Here is a 23,067-nt window from a genome sequence, read left to right on the forward strand (position 1 = left end):
CCAATTCTCCATAGTGTAAGAGAATCATCCCCACTACTAGTAAATGGTAGGAGGGAAAGCAATCTACATCAAAGTGGCTTAATTGCAGGCGTTTAGAGGAGAGTTGTTGTCTTCCTCTACTCATGTGTCTTCCTATTACAAGCTTGAAAGCATGAGGTTGGGACAACTGCTGCGTTGCTTGGCACCAGCGCTATCTACTATACACCCTAAACCTATTGTACAACTGGTGAAAGGATCTGGCATGTCATGAAAAGCTATGTGCCTCAGCTGTCAGCCAGGCCTGGGTGAACTTCTCCAACCGCTCGGCCTAAGTTTAAAAAACTTTCTCACATCAGTGTCCTTGTCCTCCGGGGCACCTGGGCTTAGCCTGAAACCCTTTCAAGAGCATTCACACCCATGGAGCAGAGTGAAGGGTAGAACATGTGGCATGTTTGGAGCAGCTCTACTGGTATGTAAATATCAAAACTCCTCTACAGAGACAAATTGGGTGAAAGGATGGCCATTTTAAAACCAGGAGGCTGTGTTAATTGCATATGTGGTCAAACTCACTGGTACTTAAATATTTATTTCCCAGCTGATATATATTTACATATTTTATTTCATCACTTTGTTTGGGGATCAGAGGTTGGAGCCTCAGTGCAGCTACAGAGTTTGGCCTAGCATTAGCCACAAACACCTTAAAGACCATGCTCTTTGGCGCAGCATTTGCTTTTCAGAATGCAGAATCGGATGGATCCAGAGGTGGCTCCCTGCTCGTGAACAGTCCAGGCTTAGGAGGGCTTTTGACAAAAGCTAAAATATGCTCCACCACTGCCTTATCAAAAACATGCCACTATCCAGCTTCACAGTAGAACACCACACAGTCTTGGTGAACGCACTTAGTCTAGTCTCTGCCATGATGAGTGGAATGTAAAGAGTTTCTTCTGTATTAATCCCTACTTTAGCAAATTCTGCCAAATCATTTGTGGCTGTCCAGGAGCTAGAAAATCCACCTCTGTTAGTTATTGAATCTGCTGGCTTTTTTCAATTGTGTTGATGAGGCTGTTTTGGTATCTAAATGTGGAAAGGGTTTGGAACTGTTTTCTTTCTAACTGGATACTTGCAGTTGCCCTCCTATGTCCATAGATGCCCCCAGCCGCGGCCGGTACAGGTAAGAGTGGTGGGCCTGGATGAGGAGGGGTTTCGACGGACGATGACCAGGGCAAATTAATTATTTATTTCATTTTCCCTGGTCATCGTCCGTCGAAATCCGCCCTCACCCGACTCCACCTCTCTTACCTGCACGGGCCATGGCTGCCAACCCCCCCAAAAATAAAACATTTTTGTGAAGCACTTGGTAACATAGTGCCAGGTCTCCAATTTCCTGACAATCTGTAGTTTGTAGCTTTTTTCCTTAAGATTGTCATGCATGTTCAGAACAGGCACTGGTTCTGGTGCTCTTAAGTGAGTTGCAGTGTCGGCCGCCTCAACAAAGACCTTAAATATCTTGGGACTGTAGCCAGAGGGTCTCCCACTGAAGGTGAAGCCAAACTTGATTAATAAAACTGCACTGTGTTCAACAAAGAAGTGTATGAGGCCACAAGAGCTGACATGAAAACTATAAAAGTAGGTTTCATTCTCAAATACTCAATCACATGTATTGAAAAAGAGAAAATAGTTTATTTTATGAACTCAGTGTAGTTCTCTTTGTGAAGTTTAAAAATGATTTATATTTCTATGTTATATATGTATTGTATTAAATTGAAATAAATGCTATCAATAGATTATTAGTTATCAATAGATAATTATCAATAGATTAATTCAAAAACTCAAAGACAGTTTATGCAGATCAGAACTTGGGGTTAATGTTTGCAACTGGTAGCACACACTCTAACTCGTATTGTTAGTTTGTAATTATTTTGAAACAGCCAAAGCCTCTTTGATTGCACAAAAGTAAAGCCCGTCTTGATGGAGTTACACGTGTCTAAATGTGTTGCCACATGTTAGAATTTAGATTTCTGGTTGGCTAAGGCTTGCGCCAAAGCCAGGCAGAAACCACCACTCTAGTCAGGGCAAGGGAGTTACACGGCAAGATAACCCCTGCTCACCCCCTTGGTAGCTTGGCACGGGCAGTCAGGCTTATCCCGGAGGCAATGTGTAAAGCATTTGCACACCCACACAGCAACAACCTCCCAGGCACACTACAAAAGGAACTCCACACAAGGTTATATATAAATATCTTTTGTATTCTTAAAACACATCAGATGGTAATCACACAATATACATTGTGCCAACTGGCAGGGGCAATATTCACATGGGATTATTTACACAGGACAGGGCCACGTGGGCCACTGTCAGGATCAGCACTTAGTAGAAATAACACTTAGAGTAACTGTAGCACCAAATAACAATTATAGAACACAACCAGTAACCACTGGTAAAAGGTTGGTACACACTACGCAATACTAATCACCATAGGCATAGATCACGCAGGGAAACATAAACTCACTAGTATAAACTATACTAGGCAAAACAACCTCCTAAGCATGAAACACAGTTAGAGTTATCACAGGCATAAAGGCATTGCACGTTACGCATAAATCACATTAGGCCTAACCAGTATAAATACAGTAGGCAATCTCCTCACTAGTCTAAACACATTAGACCCTACCTCCTAAGTATAACTGACATTTAGGGGCGTAGATCACAGTGAAGTACAATCTCACTAACACAAACCTCCATAGGTAAAACCATCTCTAGAGGTAGCAACACAGGGTGCGTAAAACATACTAGATGCATTACATTTCCTAGCACCACATTTAAAGCACACATCAATTTCATTAGGGCCTTGCGCCCTATACCTCTCCAAGTCCCCCTGGCCAACTGGCCATCAAGAAGGGGCTCAAATGCCCTGTGTCCAGAATGTCAGGGCGCGCTGCTTTCGCAGCGCCAGTCAGGGGTGCGCCACCGGCGCAAACCTAAACGTTGCAGCTGCCCACTACTTGCTGGGCAGCGGAGGACAAGAACCGGGCCTAAATGCTGCAGCTGGCACTAAGTGCTGCGCAGCTGTGGAGACCAAAGTAAGGGTGAAGGGAGTGCATCTCACTCCTGGGTTCACCAAGAACATGTCCCCTGAAAGAAAAGCCTAAACGGTGCAGCTGCCTCCTACTTGCTGGGCAGCTGTAAATCAAATCTGCGTTATGGGCTCTCACTGGCCCTCAGGAACAACTGCGCCACAGGTTTGGAGCCCTCTAGGCTCTTAGAACAAATAATGAGCATTTTGGAGCCCTCTAGGCTCTGCCAACCAACATGCGCCATGGTGGAGCCCTCTAGGCTCTAAAAGGAATAATGCGCCAAACGGTGGAGCCACACGGGGCTCAGTGACTAAATAAGCTACCTCTGGGGGCCATCTGGCTCCGAAAACAACTGGGGCCTCGTTGGAGCCCTCTGGCTCGAGACATGACTAGTAAGACGTTGGGGCGGCCCGCTGCCATCCGGGGCCGCTCTACATGCCGCCAACATTCAAATAATGGGAAAGAACTCGGGCCCCCCAGGAATGGGCCTGCTGCCTTCGTGGTCACCAGTGCCCCCTAAAGATCAGGGAGCCTCGTGGGAGCGGCCCGCTGCCAACCGGGGCCGCTCAGACTGGGTGCCTTGACCCAGCCCCAACACCATGAGCCATTACTCACCGGCTCTCGTGTGGTGCTGCTCCGGTCCTTGGCGACGGCAGCTCTTCTCTGGCGGGGCTCCTGTGGACTCCCGGGAGTTCCGCACCGCCCGCCTCTTCACCCGGTCCCCCATCTTGGGACCGGGGTCGTCGCCGGCACTTAAGGAGGCGGGGTGGGCACCCGACCTCCTCGCTCCCGCACAACTTCCTTCTCTCGCGCTAGGGCTACCCAATCCCAGCGCGGCAGGCGGAACTTCACTTCTAAACCGGAAGTCCCGCCCACCGTCAGGCACTATGGTGCCTGACTTCCTGTTTTCGCCGTGGGCCGCGGCGGTGAATCCCGGGGGCAACAACGAGGGGTAGGCACCCTCGAAAATGAAAAGGCACAGCGGGGTGGGCACCCGCTCTTGAGGTAAGACAGATGCGGGCAAAGTCGCGCGATGGGCACCCGCGCACTTAAATAATTATATAAGCGGGGTGGCACCCGCAATAAGCAAAATAAAGTGCAGGGAATCCCCACGAAGGGGATTGCAGCCCGACGCTGCGAGGCCAAGGCAGGAGCGCATCCTTCTTGGCAACCAACAGCGCTCTGCCCAAAAATGAAAGTAAAGCGCTCACGAGGTGCTGGGGGCCCAGAAACCACCCAGCCCCCAAGGAAATGACCCCTACAACAAAAAGGGTCCAAAGAGGTTTTCCAGCATCCAGGGGCTGGGCAGGGCCCAGGGAGGCAAGCCTTCCCCTGGGCCCCAGCAGCAGCACGCCCCTGGTAGATTCGAGTTGAGCACAAGAACACCTTTCATGGGGTCACATCCCCTTTTTATACACACAAACCCTTTGTTTAACAGGGTGCAGGCAACAGGAGAACCAGCTACAACTGGTTCAGAGGAACTCCTGAACACTTTGTTTTGCTCAGCCCCTCTCTCCCTTTCACTGGCCAGGCTAGGTACATCAGACGCACCACAGGGGGTGGAGCCAGCATTGTGGAGGGAAGGCCCAGCCCTATTCAGCGCCCAGGTGCACTCCTCCCTCCTATCAACATGCAGATCTCTCCACTCACCACCGGGGCAGACCAATCCTGACTCCTGGAACCAGGCACACCAGCCAGCTCCAGCCAATCACAAGCCAGACAGTCAATTCACATTCACTGCACAGACATGCCAACTTCTAGAAGTGGCACTTCCACTCTAGACACAATAAATCCGCGCACATCATTGCGCAGCATTTAAGCACACGAGTTCGCACATACCAAACTCGACCCTGCACTCCCCACACATCAGGAACTACCATGAACACAGATATCCCCATGCATTCCTATAGGAGGGCAGGCCACTCACACCATACATACACAGAGCACACACACTTTACACTGGACCACAGTGAAAAAGTGCGCAGAGGCCTAAAATCACCAACACTAGGTTATGGAAACAGGCTAGGCAAATGCAAAAAGTTTCGGGGTGAACTTGCCAAAAGGGCCAAGTCCAACACCACATTATTGTGAATTAATCATTGAAGCATGTGCAGTGCTTGCAGCATAGTTCAATACTAAACTGAATCCTGACTGGCTTGCTTTACTTGTAGTCAGATTGGGCTTCCAAATTGTGCATTTCAAACAGTGAGATTAGGTGAATTCTGATAATAACTTTATTGACTAGCTTCCTCTTCTGCCATTTTTCTGACACAGACCAGCTTTATCCACTGTAGATACCAGGCTAGTCTCACGATCTTGTGCATACATTATGGTTGATTGCATTTAAATGACATTCTTAGGGCACTGATGTTTATATCTGCATCTGTCGCAGCCTAAAGGTCTTACCTGGCTTGTGAAAAATTGGTTTGTTTGAAACACTGAAGCGCTGAGAGACTATTACCATGTCATCTTTCACAATTCTTTCTGGAGTTTTACAGTATTCGTAACTCCTGCAAGTCATCAAGGATGATTCACTAGTACCCCTTGAACAGTTGTCTCAATGTAGAAATATATGGTGAGTATTCGTGATTCTAGACATGTGCTTGTGCTGTGTACACAGCAGGGCATTTTTCATGTACGTTGCCTGTTGACTCCTTGCACACGGCAAATGGTGCCGCTCGTGTAGGAGATTGGACCTTGTGCTGCTGCCTGCGCTCTTTGAAGTATCCAGGAGGACCTGCCCAGGGAGTAGAGTGCTCGTGACCAGGAGGACGGGACTGCGAGGACCAACAGGCTGTGCGTGCAACACCTAGCACACCTGCCGCCTCTTCCCGTGTCTCCGCCTCCCGCCCAGCGCTTCAAAGACTCCTCGCGGCCCCCGCTCCGCGGGTGCCGCTCGTGTAGGAGATTGGACCTTGTGCTGCTGCCTGCGCTCTTTGAAGTATCCAGGAGGACCTGCCCAGGGAGTAGAGTGCTCGTGACCAGGAGGACGGGACTGCGAGGACCAACAGGCTGTGCGTGCAACACCTAGCACACCTGCCGCCTCTTCCCGTGTCTCCGCCTCCCGCCCAGCGCTTCAAAGACTCCTCGCGGCCCCCGCTCCGCGGGTGCCGCTCGTGTAGGAGATTGGACCTTGTGCTGCTGCCTGCGCTCTTTGAAGTATCCAGGAGGACCTGCCCAGGGAGTAGAGTGCTCGTGACCAGGAGGACGGGACCGCGAGGACCAACAGGCTGTGCGTGCAACACCTAGCACACCTGCCGCCTCTTCCCGTGTCTCCGCCTCCCGCCCAGCGCTTCAAAGACTCCTCGCGGCCCCCGCTCCGCGGGTGCCGCTCGTGTAGGAGATTGGACCTTGTGCTGCTGCCTGCGCTCTTTGAAGTATCCAGGAGGACCTGCCCAGGGAGTAGAGTGCTCGTGACCAGGAGGACGGGACTGCGAGGACCAACAGGCTGTGCGTGCAACACCTAGCACACCTGCCGCCTCTTCCCGTGTCTCCGCCTCCTCTTCTACTGCTGGTATAAGTACTGTTGCACAACGCGTTAGCGGGACGCGTGTGCGGGACATCGCCCGGGACAAAGCCCGGACTAAGGGCGGACCCTCTGAGACCCTCCGAGAACCGAGGAGACCGGACTGGACATATAATCCTGGTATTTATCCTGTGACATTTTGTTTTTAGATTGTTGTGTCTCTGTGCCCTTGGATTTCACGTAGTGCTTTATTATTCGTGGCAGATATGTCTGAAAAACAGGGAACCCTGTTAAACAAAACTCTTGATGATTATTTTTCTAAAGCTTCCCCAGACATGCCTTTGGAAATAGTCTTGGCAGAGCGTCGTGCAGAGCGTCGTGCAGAGCGTCGCCGCTCTGTGGAAAGCTTAAAAAGTCGGCTATTGTCGCCAGTATCTACACCTCTCGCGAATATCAATGTAAACTCCCAGCCAGCTGACGTCATAGTCCACACAATGGACAGCCAACATGTGGTATCAGTAGTTAGTACCCCCTGTATAACTAACTCTCCCCAACTGGATACGATTGGCCTTGAGGGCATTACACATACGAGTACCCCTAATGCCCCAAGACCGTCCACGCCTAAACCATCTAAAGTAGTGCATAGTAGAGCTAAGAAACCGTCGTTAGTTTCAAGGGTACATGGGCCACCCCCATGTAAAAAACGACGGAAAGGTGGGGCTCAAGTTCAATCAAAATTAAGTCACTCAGATTTTGGGAAAAAGGCCAAAGGCCCTGCTGTCAGCACCATCATTACACCTGTTATTACACCTGTTGACAATGAAGGGCCTATTACAATTGCCTCTCTGCCACCTACTGCTGTGGCCATAGACACGGAGGATATTATGGAAGTCTCTATGCAGTCTAAGGCGCCTATTATAGCCTGCGATTCTGCTACTTTAGATTCCATAGAAAACTTAATTAAAACCTACTCTGCATCTATCTTGGAGAGGTTGCTCGAAGTAGAATCTAGACTAAGCTCACTTGAACATGCACTGGGAAACAAGGGTGAACTGGTTGTAAAAACACCAAACATAATAAAGCACATAACTTCTAACGTGACCAAGCCCAGCATAGTTGCCCCAGTTCCATCAGCTAGTCTTACACCGTTGGTGAACCCCCCTAATTTGGTGCCCAAAGGGAACACTATAACAACTGTCCAATTAATCCCACCGCCAAAAAATCTACAAAACAAATCTGCTCCTAAGTCAGCTACCGTCACAACCAACTCATCCAATGAAGTAGCTAGCATTCGAAATGAAAATCATCGGATGGAAGCAAGGGGACAAAAGCCAGGATGGGGAAGGCCCAAATCGATTCCAAACCCAGAATTACCACCAGAGGCAGTGCCCTTTGTGGTAGTTCTAACGGGGGTTCCAGTGCTACCAAATAACAAAAGGGAGGGCTTTGCACAACTCAAAAATAAGATCATGCATTGGCTAGGTCTATATAGGCCCATAGCACCTCATATAAATGGAGAAATTGTGCATGTCCGCCGCCTCCAATGGTTGGGAAGTCGATTGAAAAATATTGAGGGAGATGTGGTGGTTGTAAATTTCAGGGATCCCAATGCAGTACAATTTGTACTAAATTGGCCCCCGGGAATTACAAATAATTGCATAATACCCAGGCCATTGACATATTTCTACCCTAGGTCTGTGGTTTTTTCCTCTCAGCAACAACTAGCCTCCCATGTAACACCCCAAACTACATCCTGCACTTATCCTCCAGTTATGCAGAGGGCTGGTAACACACAACAAATGATGCAACCACTTATTAGACCCAATCCCATGGAGCCCTTTTATCCCCCAAATCCTCCACCTGCACTTGGAACTTTTGGTTGGAACTATGTCCCGCAAAGGCAAAATAACCCCAACAGAAGAATGGACCACCTAAAGCCCTTTACCCCTTTAGAAACCTTTAACAGATTTGACATTTTCAACGGTCTAGATGACTGTGATTGATGCCAGCAGTCTAAGGGGTTGGATGGAAATGAATTGTTGACTGTTAAACTGTTGGGGGGGGGGGGGGGAATAGGGAGTGAACCCTGTATTCAAAGAACTGATGTTACCACTATTGAAACTATTTTTCCGGAGGATGCAATCGTATTACCTGTGTTGGTCCCCATAACTGGGGACAGCTTAACAATAAGGGGAGGTGTTTTACCACAAAATGATTTGTCTTTAGAATCTGATGTAACCAGCCAAGAATGTCATATCATAGTGCCTGAGGTGGTGGGAGATGTATTGACGCAACCAACTCAGGAACCATGGCAAACTATCAAATTGGTTTCCTGGAATATAGCCGGGATTACAAAAAACCTAAGGGACCCGGAATGGTCAAGTTTCATTGATACCTTTGATTTCTGTATGATGCAAGAGACCTGGTCAGTTGAAATTACTCACAGGCTAGGCTATAAATCCTATGGTATCAGTGCGATCCCCTCCAGAAGTGGAAGACCCTCGGGAGGGTTGTTGATTTGGGTAAAGGTTAATTTAAAAGTGAATATAGAAGTTGTGGACACCAATTCCCCTGATATACTAATCTTGAAAATTAATGCTTCCAGAGGGAAAAAATTTATTTGGTGAACGTCTACAACAGACCAATTCCTAAATCAAAAGAATCTCCCTTACTAACCCATTTAGATCTCCTACTGGGTAATTTAGACACTAGAGAGAATTACGTGATCATGGCAGGGGATTTTAATTGTAATTTTGAGCCTGTTGTGGGGTTCAGTGATATCTTTTTAGAAGAAGACGAGGCAAATGGTATCCCTGTATTAGATAATATTAAAACAGTTAAATGCTGCCCCCAGGCCCTCCAATTGAACAGGCTATGTGCGGAATATTGCACTAGAGCATGTAATGGGCGGTTACCTTCAGATGCCAAGAAAAAGTCTACCTTCTTTAGAGGGAACTATAAAAGCAACATAGATTTCATCATTGCCTCGGTGCCATCTTGGGAATTCCTCCTTGACATGGAGGTAATAGAAAGACTAGAAAGCGACCATTTCCCTCTAGCTCTCCAGATCAAGGACTCCCTATTAGGGGATTCAGTTTTTCCTTTGACTAGAGAAGCAACCAATTGTGACCAAAATGAGATACATATTAGCAACAATAGACGTTCCCTCAAATGGTCACTAATATTGGATAATGGTGAAATTATTGTTGAAATCTATAAGCTTTTTGCTAGCATCTTTGAAGGATATTTACATAACAGCCCAAAGGAGGGGAGTGGTGGTCTTTTCACGAAATTACACCAAAAATTTTTTGACGCCTTAAAACCCCTAGTCACTAAGATGCCCAAGAAGGGGCAGCAAAAATTACAAAATGTGCCCCATAGTAAACCCTGGTATAACAGGGACTGCAGGGAGTCCAAGAGGGCACTTTTAACCGCAATAAAATCAAAGGATCGTTTAGACATTCTGTCAGCCAGGAATAATTACAAACTGGTCCAAAGAATATGTAAAATGGCATGGGAAGAAGCAAAATGGGCAGATCTCCTGCATGCAGCAAAAACTAGAGATAACATAGCGTTCTGGAGGCTGATAGCTAATGGAAACCATCAAGGCAGAGTGGTCAAGGACGTCTACCTAGACGAACAGACATGGGTAAACCACTTTTCTAACCTTTATAAGGAATATGAGGCACCCATTTTAGATAGAACTCTAAGCAAGGCTATCCCGGGGGATACCCTGGATTTTACTTTAGGTGAGACAGAACTGGCAATAACCCAGATTAAGTCGGGTAAAGCCCCTGGGCTAGACAAGATTCCGGGAGACCTATACAAGCATGAAGTAGAAATTTGGGCTCCATACATTAACCATCTGTGCAACGAGCTATCCCGGAGTCTAGAATTCCCAGAGAGCTGGAAGGGGGCTGAAATAGTTTTAATATATAAGAAAGGCGACAGGATGGATCCCTCAAATTATCGCCCAATAAGCCTTATGGATATTTTACAAAAAATCTATTCTAGACATATCCAATTCCGAGTTAATGATTGGTTGGAGGAAAAGGCAATCTTGTCTAGATATCAAGCGGGATTTAGAGCCAAAGTGAGTACCATTGATCAAATTTTTCGCTTTTGCTGCCTTTATTGGAAGTATATCAAGATCAAAAAGGGACAACTATATGTCGCGTTCGTCGACTTAAGGGCGGCGTTCGATTTAGTCCCACGTAATTTACTGTGGGAAACATTAAGCCTAGTAGGGATGCCACCCACCCTGATAGCACAAATAAAAGAACTCCATAGAGGCAATTTTGCCAGAGTACGATGGGGCCCTAAAGGCGAACTAACTCCAAAAATCCCAATTGAACGTGGTGTGCGCCAGGGGTGTGTACTGGCCCCCACTTTGTTCTCGCTATTTGTAAATGACATCCCTACATACTTGGAGGGATGTAAAAATGATTCCCCTAAGCTGAATGGCGAAAAAGTTACTTCCCTATTGTTTGCGGACGATACTATTTTAATCTCCCAGACAAAAAAAGGTCTCCAAGCCCTTTTAAATTCCTTTAATGACTATTGTATCAAGAAAGGATTGGAGATAAATGGGAAGAAAACAAAATGTATGGTCTTAAATCCAACTAAAACTGATAAGGGCTGCCTAACTTTGAATGGACTAAAATTGGAATCAGTCCCACACTTTGGATATTTAGGCGTAACCCTGGATTCCAATTTTACTTGGAAAGCCCAATTGGAAAAATGCAAGATGATGTTTAACCAGAACGTAAAACCCATTCTTAGGGAGCAGGGCAAAAGTACAAGCAAGGCCGTGTCCCCTGCAGTTGAACTTTTTAAATTTAAGGTCCAACCTGCAGTGCTATATGGCTCGGAAATTTGGGGCCCAGGGTCTAAAGATACCTTTAGGGTCTTGGACAATAACTTCTTGCGAAGTTTGGTCAGAGTCCCTAGAAGTACTCCGTTGGTCCCACTCCAGCTCGACCTAAACTTTCGTAGAACGGACCATCATATCATTCTACGTCCTTTACTGTTATGGATTAGGTTGTGGTGTGTACCCGAGCTGAAAGCATATAAGGATGGGTTAGTAGAAATTATGGAGCTTGACATCTTTAAGGTGATACCCTGGTTTAAACATATTAAATTCTGGCTTACCTTATTAGGTTTGTCACATTACTGGGAACATCCTGATTCACTTTCGTCCCAATCAAAAACCATGGTAAAAAAGTGTTTTTGGTCGTACATTATGGAAATGATCAAAAACGCTTCTTCAAATGGGTCACTCGTAACAAGGTTTCTTACCTTTAAAGATGACCCATCCTTCGAGACCTTCCTTGATGAAATAGAACCACCCTTAGCAAAGACCCTATTCATGAAGTTCAGATATGGAAATCTTCAGATTGGTTCTACACTAGTCCGTTGGTCTGGTGGTGTAAACTCGGAGAATTATGTAGAAGATGAACTGTGTACCATATGTGGATGTAACCAAAAAGAAAACGAATCACATATCCTCTTCTTCTGCCCAGCATATGTCCAGGCTAGAAAAAGATGGATTAAACCTATATGTTTAACATTAGGTGTAAGATCGTGTTCCCAGGCTTTAAGGATTCTTTTGTCTAATACCAGCCAACCTATTGTATTTAGCGTAAGCAGATTTTTGCACAGTATTTTTTTCCTAAGAAGAAAGATGGGCTATAAACTGTAAAATGTGGTTATGTTAAAAGCGCTGTCCAGTATTAATTGAGGGTTAATTAATGAAATTCTATCCATGTTGCCCATAAATGTTCTCACCAAGTATTAGGTATGCTTTGAACATCTTGACTCAACTGTATGTAATCTTAATATCGACATGAAAATTGATTGTTTTTATTTAGCACGCTGTGCATTTTTAAAAGAAATGTTTTATTATATTGATGTATTTGTTCTTTTATGGTATTCATGCCGAAATAAAGATTGGAAGAAGAAGAAGAATAAGTTGTGTGCAGTCCTAAATCATTGGTTCCCCAGATTGTATTTGTCCTTCTGTGGACATGACATCATGCACCAATTTTAAAATCAAAATAGTAAAAGAGGGTGGGGTGAACAGCTGAATGTAAGTTTGACCTATTCTAGCTTGCCAGGATAATGGAGCTGCTGTTTGATCTAGGCTTGTGGGGATAAGCATTGAATGTCTAACTTCTAACACTGTTGATTCTGAAGTGTGATCTTCCCTCCCTTCTTGTTACACAGCATCCGTACTTCAACAAACAGCCAGGTGAATAAATTGACCCTAACTAGTGACGAGGCTACATTAATAGAAGATGGTGTGAGTAGGAACGATGGTTCGCTGGATGATGGTGATGAGGCCCACCGAGCTGTGGATAATGAAAAGGATGGTGTGACTTACAGTTATTCCTTCTTTCACTTCATGCTGTTCTTGGCATCACTCTACATCATGATGACCCTCACCAACTGGTACAGGTATGTGTTTGACATTCCCATGTGTCCTGTCCTCCAGTAGAGTTGGTACAAGTGTACTGGCAAAGTGACATATGTTTATGAATGGTACAGAGTGATACATACGTAGGTAGGTTTTATCACAGCTACTTGCCAATAGTGTCCAGAAGTGTTGTTGCGTTTATGTGCTATCCAGTTTCTGGTTGCAACAAACTACTTGCCCATTTATTTGTCTTGTATTTTGCACTTTTAAGTACTCTACAATGAAACGTTATGATTGTGCGTGTGAGATATATTTTTTAATACAGTGAGTATGTTGTCTGCCTTCTTTCATTAAAGATGCAGTTGGCTAACAGTGGACTAGAGCTGCCTGAACATTCATACATGCATGGGTCTGGCCCTTCAACAGTTTATTCAAAATTAAAATGTGTAGGTTTTATCTTAACCTGCACCTTTTCCAGAATATTCATTTATATGGCTAATAGAACTAAAACATGTTGGCTTTGACCTAGCATTGTTGTAGGAAAGAAAATAATGCCCTGTGAAAGATAAACATTACATGGGTGGACATTAAGGTGAGACCAAAGCAATTTGTGAGTGATTCACCACTATTCTATTGGTCACAACAGCTAAAATAGTGTTATAGGCTGTGCAGCTGTAGATAAATATGTTTTGATTACTCCTCCCATCTTGAGCTCAAACATTGTTTTTCTTCGAAAAAGCTTTGAGCCACGAGATGCCGTGAGATTCCTCCCTTAGCGAACACTGCGCATGGACACAGACTTCACTTTTTTTTCTGCCTGCTAAACTACTGCTCCGAGACCAACGCATTTGCTTGTGGCGACTTTGGGCCTGTTTCAGTTCTTTGGTTCTGGTGAAATCGAACAATAAAGTTGTGCTATTTGAACTTCGAACACAGACTAACTGTTCAGCCAGTTACATGGTGCATAGCACTCCCTCTTTTCAGTACTGAAGAGAATGTCCGCAGATGTAGGGTACTCCTTTCTGATTGTGTCCCCATTTTCAATAACCCTGAGTCAATCACCATGAGGTCTGTAAACTCTTGTCTGTGAGTAAGGGAAGGTGAGATCCACCAGGAACCCAGTTCCTGTATCTTCATGCGCTTTGGGGGAAAAAAGTGCTCCCTTCGGAGTCTACACCGGCAGGTCCACTCACAAAGAGTCAGCAAGGTCCATCAGAACCACTCCAAGCCACTGACGTGTAGCATGCTTCATCAATGAGACCTACACCCGGGACATCTTATATTACCAAGCAGGCTCAACCTCATTTTTGGAGGGGACTCCTTGATGTTGCTCACAGTGAAAGATCTGAATTTTAAAATGGCATGCAGGTAACCTAATGTTCGAGGCATATGTGGCTGTAGATATACATGCTTTGCATAGGCCTAACATCTGGTGTTGGGTCCGTATGTTTGCAAGTTGTTTTTTTTCGCAGAAGTCTTTCGAGTCACAAGGTAAGATGACTTCTCATTTTGATTTTGGTAATAGTGCGCATGAGCATCAACTCCATTGTCGGATTGTTTTCTTTCCGCCATCGAGTTCAGACGTGTATTACAGCACTCCGGTTCAAAACTGTTTTCGGAATCCTTTTGTTGCATATTCCACTTCACCCTTGTCTGTTTTGTTCCTAATGCTTTTTCCATCCTGCGCGGTTATCAAAATTTGGAAGACTTTCCATAATCGGTTCAAAAGACTCCAACGACGGACTTCGGGCTTAGCCTATTTGGTCTAATTTACACTTATTACCAACTCCATCCATGCTAATCTGCTGATGGAACTGACTCTGTTTTAGTTCTGCGCTTGGTGCCTTTTCAGATACCCACACTCCGACCTGCATAAAGTCTGAAACCTGTGATTGTTCCCCAGGTACAAACAAGGAGATTGTGAGGCCTGCTGGTCATTTCGATCCAAGAAGACCTTGCAGGATCGTCGGGCTCGACACCGCAAAATGCAGAGACAGACCATCGCGCACACACCCAATATCTTCTGCCAACAAGATATCGAACAGGAAAAGGAAGATCTGGAAGCTTCAGCTGCCGAAGAAGGAGCCTTTTCTGTTCCAGATTCTGACTCCGACCTAGAGAGCGATCTGGAGTTGAATGATCTTCCGCCTGGTCAAAGTGCAGTGAGTACCTAAAGCCCTCACCTCCATACACAAAAATCTTCAATTCCTCTAAAAGAAAAGGCTTCCGGTCACCACTGCCATCTGGCCATTGTAAGCACTGAGAATCTGCTTTGGCTGCCAAGCCCTCTGGTTCGCCACCGAAATCACAGGCTTCTCACCAAGCCGAGTAACACCTTCTCGGCTTCCACCGCATCGGTTCTGAAAATGAAACCAAGTTGAGCTCTAAAACCTTAAGCACGGAAATAGAAATCGGCTCCGTCAACAGCCCCAGAACCGATTTTGAGACAACGCAAGAACAACTCAATCCCAAACAGAAAAGGGTCCATATACACCCAGAGACTGGCCGCATTGTCACAGAATCTGCCTTAATAACTTCTGCTATGAGAAAAACCTCTTCCCAAGAACATATTCACATTCCAGTACCTTTAAAAAGGAAGAAAAAAGACAAAAGACAGTTATCAGTCACCTGTACCTTGTCCCTCCTCTTTCTCCAGCTCATATACCTACATCTCGTTTAAATGTACCTTCAGTACCTCATTCTCCACACAATCCTTTAAACGTCACTCCTCGGGGTTCTCCACATACAGACACAGATGCAGATGTGGGGTATTATGACAACTATGGAGCACCCCAGGATTACGACCCTCCATGGACACAGACTGTGAGAAAGTGCCCTCTTTCTGCATGGTTGCCCCCACTTTTTAGGTCTCGGACCTAAAGGCTGCGCTTGCGCAGTCTGGGGTCGGAGATTTAATGACCCTTGGTAGCGCTTTGGAACCCGCCTCCCTACCCTGTCTCTCCTCCATTGGCTGGCTTTTTAAACGGAGGCCAGCCATTGGAGGAGAGAGCCGTCCCTCCAAAGAAGCTCCGTCTTTTTCGGATTTGGGGGCGTAAGTTTTGCTGTTCTTTAGACAGTGACATCGTCCGTCACTCAGGACAGCAAAACCACGCCCCCGATTCCAAAAATGTCAGAAGCCTGCAGCCGCCATTTTCTTTCTCCCGCAGTGAAGGTGAGCCTCGAGCCTCTGCCCCAGTTTGTGCCGTTTTTAGTGCTCCTGCACCTCTGTTTGTGCCGTTGTTCTAGCTTTCCTTTATTTATTTAATTCACCGGGAGCCGGCCGTCTCTTCAGCGTTGGGCTTTCCGCGAGAGGGCCTCGCTGGGGGCAGTCCTGCAGCGAGCGGCAGAGGCAGGGGGCTCCTTCGCCTCTCTCCGCTTCGATAACCTGGCCCTGCGCGCACTGCCGGTTTTGTGTTTTTATTGGAAAGTTTATCCGAGCGCTCAGAAGTGTGACTTGACTTCTAGGAGCAGCCGAGCATCTGTTGGTGGCTTTACCCCCACACAGGGCAGGACTCCTTTTACCCTCTCTTCTTGCCTCATTTTAACTGATCCCGGCGCTGCCGCCGACGCAGCCATGATCTTCGACAAGGTGAAGCGGTTCGTGCTGACCCTGGACTGCTCCCCGCCAGTCTTCAGCGGCGGAGACACCGTGACGGGCCGGGTGCTGCTGGAGCTGGAGGCCGAGGCCAAGTTGGAGTCCATCAAACTGCACGCCCAGGGCCTGGCCCGGGTCCACTGGGACCGAGTCCCGCAGCGCCGGCTCCAGCACCACCTACACTCAGAACTACTGCGACGAGGTGGGCTACCTGGAGCACCGGCAGGGCCTGCTGCAGACAGGTGAGCCCACGCTGCGCCAGACAGCAAGCACCTAGAAGCCGTTCTCTCTGCAGCGCTATGCTACTAAAGTTTCACTAAGTGCTAGAAGTAAACTGCGCGGTTGGTACACCTCTTACCCAAAGCACTTAGAGAAAGCGAAACAAGACGTGGTGCATAAAAGCACTTAGAAAAGCGAAACAAAACGTGCTGCATAAAAACAACGTGCAGTTTTATTTACCCTCATTAATCCTTTCACCCTGCTGCAGGCATGAGATGGGAAGGGGTTTATTATGTACAGGGGACAGATCATGTTTTGGGATTGGAAGTGCATTGATGTGATTCACTTTGTGGTACTGTGCTGTTCATTCATCTGTTCATCCTGAGCTACCCGAGGTTTTAACTCCTTTTACGCATGAAGCGCATAAAGACGATTCAGTTCGAAGCGCTATGAAGGATACATATGTTATCTGTTCATCCACCTGCAGACTGGGCTCTGCGTAAAGGGAAGCAGTGTGCAGTCATTTTCTTACAACTAGGAGGTGCCTAATTCGCAGTTTTCTTATCAGAAGAGGAAGGTAGCGGTTTCCGGGGGGTGGGGGTGTTCATGACGGTGACCTGTAGAGCCAGGGTCATGACCTTGCACGGGTCTGTGCAGCGCACCTAGAAAAGCCCAGCTTCGCCTTAATTCTCTTCCCATCAACGTCATTAACTAGCTCAGTGGGTTAATGCATTCACTGCAGAGAGGTGTGTACAACCTGCCGGTCGCAGTTATGAATTTTAAGGTTAACTCAACATTTCATCATTTAAAAGGCGATGAAATCAGTATCCATTCTTCGAGGATTAGTGGCCTAGTTACAGCGCAGAGAAGCCCTAGACCTAGAGTGTAGCCACCTCCTGTAGGAGGACAGAATTTATTAAACTATTGGGACGGGGTCTATACTTCCGTGCGCAGCCTCTTTGTGTTTCTTTATTCGCATTTGTAAAGCGCCAACCACCATTATCAAGGCACTTTGAGCACATGTTCTATTCGGGCGCCCTTAATTTCAGGTCTGGGAAAGCCATCAGACTGCAGGAAGTTTGGTTGACAGGGTGTGTTTGGTTTTGTGTTGTTGCAACATTTGTTCTTTGTTTAGAGTTGATGGAAGTGTGTGTGTGTGGGGGTGGGGAGGGGGGGGTTAGCTTAGTTAACGTCACCAGAACACTGCGTTTTAAATTCTGAGGTGTCCTTTCAACATTAATAATACACCTCCAAGGAGCAAAACAGAGCGTTGCACAGAACATATTGTTGCAGCCGAGGCTTCCAAACGCATGGGGTTGTACATGGAACAGCTGCTGCGCGGTACCCGCTCGAGACCACATCACAAAAACAGGATGTGGTGGGCGGGGCCGGGTCACTGCTGGACAGCACACTAAGCAGTTTCATTTTTTGATATTTACTTTTTGAGGCACCATGAGTTTAACTTGCCAGAACCCCTTGCAGTTCTTGTTTTTGGGGAGGTTTAAACGATGAACTGGCCACAGTTGATCTGGGGATACCCGAGATCTCTGCAGAAGGCACTGAACCCCACTCCAGGCTGCCGTGTTTGGCACTTTGAATCTGACAGCCACGCTTCAGTTGTTTTTGTTCGACTGTACAAAGCTGTCTGGCATGACACTGCTCTCTTTAAATATAAATATGCATTTTTCTGAAGAGGAATTTGAGACTGTGGAGATTTTAAGGGCTCTAGATTTGGGAAGATCAGGAAACTGGCTTGCCCAAGATCACACAGTTTGTTCAAGTGGCGCTTCCGAAATTTCGCCAGGTATCACCTGGTTCCACAAATGTATCCAAATGTCACATCTTTCCCCTGCTTCTCTCGTGAGGCTTGTTTACCCAGACACACGGCCTATCCTCGCCTGAACCCCCAGATGCTCTGTCTTGCCATGTGCGACTGTCACATGCGAGCGGCCTTGCGTTCTTTCACAGGGTGACCGGCTTCTATTTATGGGAACGTTAAGTGCCGCTAACACCCCTGACAAGCAGACCCCCTGAACATAAGACGTCCAGGCTGGGCATAAGAAACGGGGGCAGGGAAGGGTTACGCTGGGATGGGTATTTGTGTGACGAGGTCCTGGCCCCAGTCCGTCCTTGAAGAAACACAGAGACGGAGGGCAGCTGGCATTTGAGGATTCTCAAGGTTTAATTGAAGGTTGGCAGGGCTGGAGCAGAGTCATGCACAGACTGGCACACCAGTTATTTATAGTGCTTAGAAACCATGCTGGTGGCACTAAGTGCTGGTCCTAGCAACCTTTAACCAAACCGCATGTTTGATTGCAAATGTGGGTTTTGCCACATTTTCCGCATAATTATTTTTAATCACTTTTGTTGAGAAAATTCTTTAATTGCATGGGCAGGGTGCCTCAAAACACGAGAGCCACGAGACGGCAAGCAGTGGGCAACTGTACACCAAACAATGGTTATGCGCTTCAGCACGTGCGTCTGTGCACGTAACACGCACACAGGTGCATCAAATAGTCTATCCAAGACCAGCCAATATCAAGTATAAACCATAAACTGCGTAAAGGAGCATCTGTTATTTACAGCGCTTAGAAAACAGCACAAGTGTGGTATATAGTGCTATGCAAAACAAGGAGTTATAATTCTCTCTAAATGCATTGGTCTACTCCAAACGTACAGGCCACTCTGCGAGATAACCGACCTCTAAACCAATGCAAAAATACCAGCCACCCACCAATCCTAGAACCGAGGCGAAGCTATTGGCAATGTAAATGACAATGCCATTTATTGATGATTTAAAAAAAAAAAAAAAATGTCATGAGCAATGCCAATAGCTCTACCTTTAATGATGCCGAGACCATTGCATTGTAAATGCTTGTTGCTGAACTGCTGATGTGCTTTGACTGAGTGTGCCCTGGGCTCCTGCCAATGAGGTACGCACGGCTTATGTTCCTTTCCTAAAACAGCATTGGAGACTAAATCCAATTGGCACTCTCTGGCCACAGGTCAGTCCCTGGTAATTGGTACCACAGGTCTCCAGGGCACTGTAACCAGGGAAGGCCTCTAAGGGCTGCAGCACTTATTGTGCGGCCCTAAGAAGCCCTGTCCACTTTACACTGGCACACTGCCTTTGCAGGCTGCGTGTTTTGGTGCAGAACAAAGTGAAGTCAACTTGGCACACATCCCTGTGTGCCATGCCTACAACCCACTGCCCTGGCATAGATCAGTCACCCCTCTAGCTGGGTGCTCTTTATCAGTGGTGAGGGTACAGGTGCATGAGCCCTGTACCCCTACAGTGTCTTAGTCAATTCTTACACATTGTAAGTGCAGTGCTGCCATTAATAGTATATGGTGCTGGGATTATGTCATTACGGACTCCACTGTACCATAATGGCTGCACTGAAACTCAGAAGTTTGGTATCAAACTTATCAGCAAATTAAACCCACACTGGTACCAGTGTGGGATTTAATGAAAATGATTTAATGAAAAATGCACACCTGAAACACGACCTACCACTAGTGTCCAGGCAGAGTGGCTGCTTTCAGCTGCCATCACCAGACATGTTTCTGGGCCCCTGGGTCGAGAGCCTGCTGCTCTCGGGGGACTGAAACAATGCACATACTGGGACGAGGTGCCAAGCTCCTCCCCCAGGATGGGCAGGGTCCACGAAGGGGAAGCTTCAAAGGCTTGCCACCTTTTTGAGCTTACCCGGGCCTTTTGCTGCTTCCAGCAACTGGCCACTCCCAGTTCTGACCCCCACTTTGGGCGGGGGAACCAGCAGGAAAACCAAGTGAAGAAAGGAGGTGTGCCTACCTCTGCCAACCCCACCCCTCAGCTGGGGGAGGCGAGGTGAAGCACAACTCTCATTCCCCGCCATCCCTCAGATGAGAGGACCCAGCCAACCAGGATAGGCTTATGTCTCCCTCCCACTGGAGGGTGGCATATTAGGGAAGGGACCCATTTGTCCCAACTTTTTACCTACCTTTAACTCCCCTAAATATAGTATTTAGGGGCACCCCTGAACCTTGCTTCCTCAGACAAGAAACTACAAGAAGAAAAGAAGGACCGAACAGCTGTACCGAAGCGAAGACGAGGAGAACGCCCACTGACTTGTCCCCAGTCCTACCAGCCTAACCCCACCTCAAACCTGCAGAAGCGAAACTCCGGTGTGTCATGCAGCCAGCAGCCTCAAGAACCTCGAGGCCCTGCCTTCAATAGAAAAGACTGTCTCATTTGAACACAGGATTTGTTCACCAACAGATTCCAGCTCTGGCAAGATCCGCGAGTCTGCACCCCTCGCACATGGCCCAGTTAAAGTGGCCCAACACCACAAGGAGGTCTCCCCGGCAATTCTGACCTGAAATCCAGTGATCCCTGACCTGCCTCAAGCGTCCCCCCCCCCCAACGGCGACCAGTAGCTGGTAAGAAGATCCGACCCTAAAAGGCACCCATGCACCCGACGCCCCATGGTCTTGGGTGGCCCAACCGACGGTGCCTAACCAACCCTCAGTATCCCAACTTACTTCTCCAAGTGGTAGTCACACCCAGAAGATCTTCGTCCCCGAGTCTGCAGTGTGTTTGCAAACTGGAGACTCCCCATTGAAAGCTACCCCAAAACAGCATCCTGCACCCGGCCGCCCCAGTGCCGCTGAGGGTATACCTTTTTTTCTGGCTTGAACCCCCATTTGCCTTGAGCTTAATTCCAGGAGCTGTGCTCCCACAACCCTGTGTCCTGCACATAAGCAGCCACCAACCGGAGGCCCCCTATCCCACATTGGATAACATTGGGCCTCAGCACTCTACACCCAGCTGCTCTAGTGCTGCTGAGGGTGTAACAAGAGTGCATCTTTGACCCTGGGGGACCCCTGAGTCTACCCCCAGAATACCAACTCCCACAACCGACTACTTACCTTTGAACCTATAACCCTATTTTTCTCCATAGGATAACATTGACTGTTTTTCTGTGAACAGTTTCTAAGTGTGGAGTTGGAAAATCTATAAAAGCCTCTAAATCTGTAACAAAATAACCAAAACGATTTTACTTACCTGTTTACAGGAAATGTCCCAGTGCAGTATCCAGGCATACTGCACTGTGTAAGAAAAGTAATCTGTAAAGTAATGTACTTGACATTATATTGAAAAGCCAGTACAAAGTATATGTACAATATCTCAAAGCATTGCATGTCTAGTTGTTCTACTGTAATCAAACCAAAAGTATATATATATATAACTGCAATACAAACTGGTTATAAACTGTATTATTACTGCAAAGTACTAATCACTTACCTGTGCCAGGCTTTCTTAGTTCTAGGAAATAAAATAACTAAAAGAATATTTTTATACAAAACCAATTGGTCTGAAGTTCTGTCTGTGCGATATCATTTGCTGATTGAATGTGTACGACAAATGCTTAACACTACCCTCTGATAAAGCCTTACTGCTCTACTACACTACCACAAACCGAGAGTAAGGTGCTATCTACTTTTACCTCTGCCTCCCTTTGGGGTTCCACTGGACTCTGTGCACACTATACTTCACTTTGGTATAGTATATACAGAGCCAGCTTCCTACCCAGACCCAGACCTATATTCTGCTAAACCCTCACCCCCTGATGATTCTTCCTCATATCAGGAGCTGATAGCTAGGGCAGCAGAATGTTGTGTGGTCACATTACGTAAAGAATCTATAGAGGAAGCTTATTTATTCAAGACACTAGGAACTACACATAAAACATCTCAGCCCCTTCCAATGTTAAAAGACATGATTCATCATGCAGAGGATATTTTTAAAGACCATGCACAGGCACGCATCATTACACATGGGGGGATAAAAAATATAAACCTGCATCCTCTGACTCCGTTTATATTAGAGGTCAGCTTCCACCAGCCTCACTAGTTGTGTCAAATGCCCGAGAAAGAGCAAATTCACAAACTACAGCAGACGCACCACCTCCAGGTACCTCAGGCAAACCAGTCACCGCACTATCTGCCAGTCATTGGCGTACTGCAAATAGACATGGACTATTGGCCAGGTATGCAAAGCGCACTGGGATGAGATGGAGGAACTACTCCAGTATCTCCCAGAAGAGCATAAGAAAAAGGGACAAACAAGAGTTAGTGCTGGAAGGGAACTTTATTTCCAACTCCTCCATCAGCGGTGTACTAGACATTGCTGCTACTACCACCAGAGGTATTAATACTAGTGTCCTCCTATGGAGGCATGTCTGGCTGCTTATCTCTGGTTTTAACGTCCCTTTTGATAAGGAGCATCTCTTCAGCCATCAAGTGGATGAGGCCTTAGAAAGGTTTTAAAAAAAGA

General features: G+C 46.8%; 1 protein-coding gene across 1 annotated transcript in view; it reads left to right on the forward strand.

Moving 5' to 3' along the window:
• Nucleotides 1–23,067, forward strand: part of SERINC1 (serine incorporator 1) — a 205,888-nt gene that overhangs the window by 145,025 nt on the left and 37,796 nt on the right. Inside the window, exon 9 of the mRNA XM_086926718.1 lies at nucleotides 12,745–12,975. Within this exon, the coding sequence (XP_086782844.1) occupies nucleotides 12,745–12,975 (231 nt within the window). The remainder of the gene's footprint in view (nucleotides 1–12,744; nucleotides 12,976–23,067) is intronic.

Source organism: Lissotriton vulgaris, chromosome 6, assembly GCF_964263255.1.
Source record: "Lissotriton vulgaris chromosome 6, aLisVul1.2, whole genome shotgun sequence".
Classification (NCBI taxonomy): Eukaryota; Metazoa; Chordata; class Amphibia; order Caudata; family Salamandridae; genus Lissotriton; species Lissotriton vulgaris.